At 45.0% G+C, this 8743-nt stretch overlaps 1 protein-coding gene across 1 annotated transcript; it reads left to right on the top strand.

The window, feature by feature from the left end:
- The first annotated feature begins 1411 nt into the window (after positions 1 to 1411).
- Positions 1412 to 8523, top strand: LOC146036616 (putative alpha-ketoglutarate-dependent hypophosphite dioxygenase). Its single transcript, XM_083160562.1, has 6 exons — positions 1412 to 1764; positions 2422 to 2638; positions 2741 to 2832; positions 4754 to 4893; positions 6417 to 6521; positions 8004 to 8523. Exons 1-6 carry the CDS (start codon positions 1638 to 1640, stop codon positions 8109 to 8111), a joined length of 789 nt encoding a protein of 262 aa, XP_083016688.1. The 5' UTR covers positions 1412 to 1637; the 3' UTR covers positions 8112 to 8523.
- Positions 8524 to 8743: the final 220 nt, after the last annotated feature.

Here is an 8743-nt window from a genome sequence, read left to right as displayed (position 1 = left end):
CCGTCCCTTCTCAGTTGCCCTGGGCAAACTTAGTCCTGTGTGGCCAACGCTCAGCCTGTACGTAGCAGGCACCAGGCAAGACTACGCCGCATGCACACACAGCCGACATCGGACACACATACAGCAGCGCTGAGTCGGACACCCCCGCATGTCACTACAGCCACAACGCCGCCGCTGAGGATGGGTGCGTTGCCATGACTGTATTGGGCTGCAATCAGCACCATATTTCAAGACTGGCAGGCAGGTGTTTGGAATATATAAAGAGGGACAGGTGTGTGGCATTACTAATGGAGGCAGGTGTGTGGAATAACTAAGGGGGAGCTGGTGTGTAGAAATGTGAGGGGCATGTGTGGCATTACTAATGGTGGCAGGTGTGTGAAATTACTAAGGAGGAGCTGGTGCGGAATTACTAATGTAAGGGGCAAGTATAAGGGGCCTACTATTGGGCTGCGTGATGTGTAAAAGGGGTATATGGTGTGCTACAATAAATTCAGACACACAGGGGGAAATTTAATAAGATGTGTATTTTATTAACATGTGATATTGCTACGGGCAACCAATCAGCAGGGCCGGCGCCACCACTAGGCAGCTCTAGGCATTTGCCTAGGGCGTCGGCACCTGGAGGGCAGCAGTTCGCCGCTCACCCCCAGCATATAGCTGTCGGCGTCCCTGCAGTGCTGGAGCAGGCATGGGTGTCCGTGCCGCGGGGGTACCTGCGGCGCTGTCCCTGTATAAAGCTGCTGGCGGCAGCGGGGTCCCTGCAGTGAATAGAGAATAACTAGCGCTATGCGCGCGACGGCGCGGGAAGCGCTTCTGGTTTTGAAACCAATTGCCACACGCTGATTGGCTGAGATTCAGCCAATCAGCGTGTGGCAAGTGTTTTCAAAATCAGAAGCGCTTCCCGCACCGTCGCGCGCATAGCGCTAGTTATTCTCTATTCACTGCAGGGACCACCGGCCCTGCCAATCAGAATTTTCTTTTCACCCTCTAGAAGATAGTAGACAGGATCTGATTGGTTGCCCATAGCAACATCACATGTGAAGTAGAATACACATCTTAGTTAATTTCCCCCACACCCATTTGAGTGACCACACCCATTATTTCTGGAGTGCAGACCTCGAATATCTGCTAGAAGTATTTAGTGGTCCCCCTAGCAGAAATAATTACCCACCCCTGGTCTATGCTATGGTTACTCTACTGAGTTTAATCAAAGTAGTAACTTTACTCACAAAATAAGGAGCTACCTGTACTTGCATTTCTTAAATACTTAAAAGTACAAAAAGCAACAAAAGATGATATGTTTACTCAATATTAGTTTGTTTCCTGAATAGCTTGGAATTCCCAGTGCTAGACACTTGTCACACTTATGTCACATTGTATGAGGATGGTGAAAAAGAGTTAAACAGGAAATTGTCTTACAGTATCTTATGATTTATGACGTGTAATACAGTAACTATCTACCCGGAGCTATGATGGTCACTGTCATAAAGGAAACTTTGACTAGGCAAAATAACCTGTTCCCCATAATAGGTGTATGGGCTGGGCTTCTCTCTGAGGCTTGTATATAAGTCAGAGTTAGAAGAATTCAGTTATCTCTGCATTATACCAGCAGCTGCATATCCTCTAATAACAGCACAATGGCTGATGCTAACCACATGAAGACTCTCTATGAGGCCAATGGCTTCCTCACAGCAATAGACGTGCTGGATAGGAGAGAACTGCGCCAAGCCAACAGCGACTATGAGAAACTGGAGGAAAAGTTTGGTGAGCATACAAATAATTTACAGATTGGTATCGGTTTTGTAGCAGTGTCCATAAGGTTGTATACTTGTATGGTAATTTAGCTGTTGCACCTGACATTGCCTCTGTGTTTTCCTTCTGCATATTATATGTGGAGATGTATTTTACTGTAGTTACTTACACCTATCTCCTCCATCTCATCCCAGACCCATACTCTCAGTATAACATTCACCTCTGAGTTATTCTTGGGTTGCACAAGGCAGATGTGCAACCTATTTGCTATATCTATATCTGTGACATGGCAGCATGAAATGTCATCAATCCGATATATTATATACAGGGCCGGCGCCACCACTAGGCAGCTCTAGACATTTGCCTAGGGCGCCGGCCACTGGAGGGCGGAAGAAAGGAGCAGGGGGTAGCTCTAGCCAGTGACCATAACATATTTTGAGCACATTATTGGGAAGATAATTTTGTTTGCAATATACAAATTATTGCTATTTTATGTCCTCCCATACATGAAAAGAAATATGTATTGAAATGGTTTAGCTCTACTTGGAGTATATAAAAGACAAACCCTACGATAACCCACTATACCTGCCCCATAATCCTCACACTGTTACATTTTGTATACATGCACATGCTGCATATTTGTATAATGATAGAAACCTATATTTTCAGGCAAGGAGTACACTCAGTACAATCTGCACAACATCCATATGCAGTATGAGTGGGTGATGAACCTGGCCATCCACCCCAATCTCCTGAGAGCAATCACCGCTGTGCTGGGTCCCAATGTCATTCTCCTGGACTCACGCTTCATCTGTAAATATCCTTCCACCGACGTCCCGCACAAAGACAACACAGCCCCCTACGTTGCCTGGCATCAGGACATCAAGTAAGTAGGAAAGGTGCCTTGTAGATGGAATGTGTGTGGCCAGTTACATGGTCTATTTGTCAGCTGTGGACCAATCACAAATGGCTCCTCTCTGCATTGCAGATACTGGGGATTTGAGGGAGGACCAGTGGCTTCTGTATGGCTGGCACTGGATGATGTGGACACAGAGAACGGAGTCCTGCAAATTATTCCAGGTATTATCTGTTATCATTTATGTACATTGTAATCACAAAGCAGCTCCGACTCACTTGCTCACACAGTTCAAGAGACCCGCATTCTAGAATACTCAAAAACAGCATGAAGACTTTCCTGTTTACTCAAGCATTTCAGTCATTTCTTTTTGTATTGTTTATGACAGTGGTAAGGGAACAGGGGTAACATTCCCCAAATGGGGTAAAAAATGAAATTACTGGGGGTAATGGACGGTCGCGCTGCCGAGTTACAGCAGGTATGCATAGGAATCTATATGCATGCCCGGCTGTGTCTTAGCAGTGCGACTGTCCATTACCCCCAGATATTTAATTTCATTGCATATAGAATCTATAGATTTTATATGTATGCCTGGCTGTGTTTGTTATGGTGTGCACACTTGTACAATGTGCATGAGATTATGACTATATAGTCAAAATCTCATCTGGATCTCACGCAGATCGCACAGGTTTTAACCCTTGCAATCCCGATGCGCGCTCCCATATCGCAGCCAGAAAGTCTTGGCTGCATTGACTATATAGTGCAGATCTGCACTATATAGTCTAAATTCTATATATTGTATGCAGATAGTCTAAATTGTAATATAGTCTAAATTGTACAAGTGTGTACACACCTTTACAGTACTGTAGTGTACAAGGAACTGAGTGCAGTCCTTCTGGCCCTTGCGTATAACACACTTCCCTGCGTGATGCCCAAGGCCCTGCCTCCAAGTCGCCCGCTTCTTCAGTAGAGTCGACTAGTTGCTGTGCCACCTCGGCAGCGCGCAGTCTGTACTGCCGCTGTGGTGCAGAGTTTCTTTGCCTGGTTATAGGCTTCTGTCTAGGTATACCCATCTCTAGTCTAGGGGGAACAAATGCCCAGACTGTCACTAGATCATCTTGAAATACTGACACTAATAGTTGCCTGGACGTCACATTATCAATGGCTATACCACACACAGCCTGGCAGCCATTGATGATGATCATTACCTTGTATGGTTGTGCGTGGTACAAATTTTGTACCACACACAGCCATACATAGTAATCATCATCATGCTTAACTGCTGCCAGGATTACAGGATATGTAATCAATTTCTGGGGTACAGTGTGTATTGCACTTTTATGATTTCCTTCCTTTTAAATCAAGGGGGTGACATCGACGTATCTAAATATATTTTGGGGTAAAAGGTAGAACAGTTCTCTGGCCCCTAGTTTATGAAGAGCTATTATGTACTTCAATGTTCCTGTACTGTATTAAATGTATTCTATCTGTTAAGCACCTTGAGTCCTATTGGGGAAAGAGTGCTATATAAATACAATTATTATTCTTATAATGTTATCTGCAGGGCCGGCGCCACCACTAGGCAGCTTTAGGCATTTGCCTAGGGCGCCGGCCACTGGAGGGCCACTGGAAGGCGGAAGTCGTCCCCCCTCCCCCGCTACTGTATATGCAGCAGGGGGGTCCGTCGGGTGTCATCGTCCAGGACCAGGAGAGAGGGAGCCACCCGGAGAGGAGAGCCAGGAGAGAGGGAGCCGCCAGTTGTACCGCCCAGCTGGAGTGTTGCCTGCTTCTGTCCATCATCATCCGCCGGGTGGCGGCGCAGGAAGCGCTTCTGGGTTTTAAAACACTGGCCGCACACTGATTGGCTGAGATTCAGCCAATCAGCGTGCGGGCAGTGTTTTCAAAATCAGAAGCGCTTCTCACGCCGCCGCCCTGCAGATGATGATGGACGGAAGCGGGCAGCACTTCTCTCCGCCTGGGGCGCTCCGGTGCCTTGCACCGGCCCTGGTTATCTGTGTTATACATATATCATGAAGATGATGTAGATAGGGTGATAGGGTGAAATGTAGCCCATTCCTGGCTATACTGTAGATAGGAATTAGGAATGGGACCTATATGCAGTGACTGTGATATGTTTTCTTCCAGGGAGTCACAAACAGGGGGTTCTAGAGCACAGGACTGCAGACATTGCGGGGAACATGCTGACATCAAACCAGGAGATCCCAAAACACCTGGTCAATGTAGAAGATTTAGTTGAGTGTCCACTCAAAGCCGGACAAATGTCTGTAAGTAAAACATCTCCTAAAAGAGTTGCTTTGGTACTTGTTTCCTAGCAGGGCGCCCAGATTTTTTACGTACGCAAATGTAGAGAAATCGCATTGCATCGCATCACGTATAGTAGTAGCATGCAATGCGATGCGATTTTCCTGTTCCCGCTCCTATTTAAGTAAATTAGTTATTAGTTAACACATGTCGTCATTACTGTGTCAGCTGTATGAATGTGCAGGTGTGAATGTGTTCCTAAAACACCAGTACTATCCACGCCACCCCGAAGCGTGGCGAGGGGCAGCGGAACACGTCCTCCGACCTTTTCATTTACCCACTATCCACGTCAGCACAGAGATGATTTTATATAGTGTGGCAAGCGCAGTGAGCCACGAGCCCGAAGCGCAGCGAGCCCCGTGAGGGGACGCGGATTACTTTACATGTATTCCGCGTCCGCTCGACACGCTTCGGGCTTGGTGGCTCGCTGCACTCGCCACAATATATAAAATCAACTCCACGCCGATGTGGATAGTGGGGGTATAAAAAGGTTGGAGGACGCGTTCCGCCGCCGCTCGCCACGCTTCGGGGTGGCATTGATACTGGGGTTGACACTAAACAATGGCATAGGTGAAGGTGCTTACAATTGTAAGCACCCATCACATCACATACTATGCACACATCACATCTCATACCATCACATATCGTGGCGATGAAATATTGCATCGCATTTGGTGCACTGAGATTGCATTCGATATTTCATTGTATAAGCACTCCTGTGCACTTTATATGGGCATCGCATGCTACTATAACGCGACATGCGATGCAATGCGATTTCACTATGGTGAATAGCCAAGTACGCTAAATGCGTACTGGGCGCCCTGCTAGGAAACAAGTACCGTTGCTTTATCTGTATATGATCAGTTAAACCTTCCTTTATAGTTGAAATGTATAAAAGTTGCTTTTTTTACTTTAATGCTTTAACAAAGGGACTCTGCAATTCTTTATGTTACCAACAATGTCTTATTACCCTACCTTGGCCGCTACCTTGTGTTCAGAGGGGATTCCAGGAAGTGATCCACCTAATACAGTTATGGGGTGGGATTAGATGGGAATTGAGGAAAGTTGAGGAAAATGTTTAAAGAAAATCTACATTGGGGTTGAAATAGCCTTTAAGCTAATGAATGAATATGATGTAATTCTTATACATAGCCCAAATCTTTTAAAATCACCTGTTATAAATCAGTTATTTCCATGTTTATGTAGGAATACATGGGGCGCAGGCCCTGCTTATGCTCAGAGTGTTCAAAATGTGTTAAACATGTCATAATCCCTAACCCCAGGAGAACAGTGCTGCCCCCTCTCTGTACAATGTCAGGAAATAGAAGTACAGTATACTTTTTGTGCATGAGTCCCAGCATTACATGTCTGTCAGATGTATGATAAAGATGTTTAGATTTCCAGCTCTGGTCAGTGATAGATGTGAGCGCACTGTGGGAGCCCTGTGTAGTGAACATTATATGTTTATTCTTATTAATGCTGTCAGGTACATGATGGACTGACTGTCCACGCCAGCGAACCCAACATGTCCAACAGGAGAAGATGTGGATTTGTGATCCGCTACATTCCCACTAAAGCTTATCCAGTTGAGGTCAGTAATCAGCATATATTATGTTATTACTTGTTAATTTGATGTCAAAGGGATGAACAATAGTATCCAAGTTCTGTGGTGTAAACATCGATACAATGTGGCCAATTCAGGTCATACAATTTCTTTGCATGTTCTCACACTGGGTTTTGCGAATCACTAAGGTTATATCATTGTATAATAAGGATCTGCAAGATAAAAGTTCATTATAGCATGAGACAACATTTTGGAGGTCCTAAATATGTATGTATGTATTATAATGAGTGTGGTAACGATGACTAATAACCATGCTGCCGCTGAGTGCAGAGACTGTCCACTAATGCCTCTCTCCAGAAATGGTGACTCATCATCAAACGTGTTCTGGAAAGTTCTATGCCTCTCCACATCCCAGACCACCACAGAAAGGAGTGTTTGCAGACTTGTTTATACAGTATGAACCTTTCTTGTCAGAAGTTGCTTTTCTTGGCTTAGTGGCAGTGTGAAGAGGAAATAAGAAGAGGATGTGCACAATCTTAATGCAGAAACTGATGAGGTTCCAGACAGACGTAACAAGCCTGTAACTGCTTTAGTTAGGGTTTGAGAAACTAGCGGACTAGCTTTGGCATGCGGAATGACATGGAGTCGCTCATTAAATTCTGTATTTTTGATAGGATTCCATGAGCTAAAGTAGAATGGGAACCACTGGGCTATGTGGTTATAGATATGTCCTCATTACTGGTTGTCTGTACGCCATGTAGTGCAAGATACCTGGGGCACCTGAGATACACCAGAATTGGTTTTACACACGTGTAATATCGCAGATGAAGCACAGCTGAACTCAGTGTGATAAAAAGCAGCAGCGACTCACATAAGATCCCTTCTTACACAGATACAGACTCACTCACATCCAGATGGGATGCAGTTAAAATCCCGGCGGTTGGGATCCCGGCGTTCAGAATCCCGACGCCGGAATCCCGACCGCCGAAATCCCGACACATTCTCCCTCCGTGAGTGTCCACGACACCCCTGGAGGGAGAATAAATTAGTGTGCTGAGCGTAGCGAGGCACCGGGCCCGCTGCATGGCGAGCGCAGCGAGCCCGCAAGGGGGGGCGATCCACGTCCCCCCCTTGTCGGGATTTTGGCTGTCGAGATTCCGGCGTCAGGATTCTGAACGCCGGGATCCCGACCGCCGGGATTCAGTACTGAATCCATCCAGATGTACAAATGTCACTCAAATTGATCAGCACAATGTAGCGTTGTCGCTCCCAGTTGTTTATTCCTATGAATAAGATGCACAGTTTGAGCAAAAAAAATGCTCTGCGCCAGAAAGTTGCACGGGACCTGGTGCACCAATAAGAGTTATTTGGCACACATAAGGCAACAGTAAGAAAGAAACATCTGTACATAGGAGCTCACAGAATGGGACATATTTGTATGTACAACCTGTAATAAATGGCCCTGGGAGAGCAGCATATTGAACTGATCATTTACTTTCTTTATTACAGGATCCAGAACGTCCCCGAACTTTTCCTGCAACGGTACTGGTGGCCGGAACCGATGAATATAACAATTTCCAAGACCACGCCCCTCATTTCTTCACCAAAACATTTTAACCTTTTTTAAAATATTAGCGAGATTTCTCCTGTGTCACGGTTATGACATCCTCCTCACACAATAAGAACATTCCTATACATTCCTATACTGCACATTCCTGCTTGTGTGAGAGACACAATCACCTTAGCGTGTTATTGAACATAGGACATCGTACACTACTTTATAGATGTTAAGTGTTGGATTATTAAAATAGACATTTGGTTGATTGTTTCTTAAAACTTAAAGGACCTTATTCTGGTCTACATGCAATGTTGCAAATTTTGCAGCGTTGTGTGTGGACCAAACCCCTCACGCCGCCCGCAGTGCCAGCCCCCTTACCCCTCGCATGGGCCAATCCCCCACACCCTGCCTTCAGGCTGCATATAGTAGTAGAACACATCTGCACTTTATAAGTTCAAACACTTACATCCCTTCATTCCATTATTATTTTATATTATTGTCAATTCTGATTTTCAAAGACTGTTGTATGACCTAAGATACCATTGTAAAGTCATTAAATTATTATATTATATTGTTTTATATTGATGTTGCCATATCTGGTTTAAATTAAAGAATTTACTAAATAAATATGTGCCTTTATATTATTTTACAGGGATTTGTGTTGATGTTTTAGAAGAAAGAAAAGTGTTGG

The sequence above is a fragment of the Crinia signifera genome, chromosome 9 (assembly GCF_055691185.1).
Source record: "Crinia signifera chromosome 9, ASM5569118v1, whole genome shotgun sequence".
Taxonomy (NCBI): Eukaryota; Metazoa; Chordata; class Amphibia; order Anura; family Myobatrachidae; genus Crinia; species Crinia signifera.
Note: the sequence above shows the minus strand (reverse complement) of the source record. Positions and strands in the feature narration are given on the sequence as shown.

Bases quoted from the DNA above. Each gene is read 5' to 3' on its own strand.
- LOC146036616 (XM_083160562.1), top strand. From the start codon at position 1,638: ATGGCTGATGCTAACCACATGAAGACTCTCTATGAGGCCAATGGCTTC. The intron at 1,765-2,421 runs GTGAGCATACAA...CTATATTTTCAG, and splicing joins GAAACTGGAGGAAAAGTTTG to GCAAGGAGTACACTCAGTAC. The intron at 2,833-4,753 runs GTATTATCTGTT...GTTTTCTTCCAG, and splicing joins AGTCCTGCAAATTATTCCAG to GGAGTCACAAACAGGGGGTT.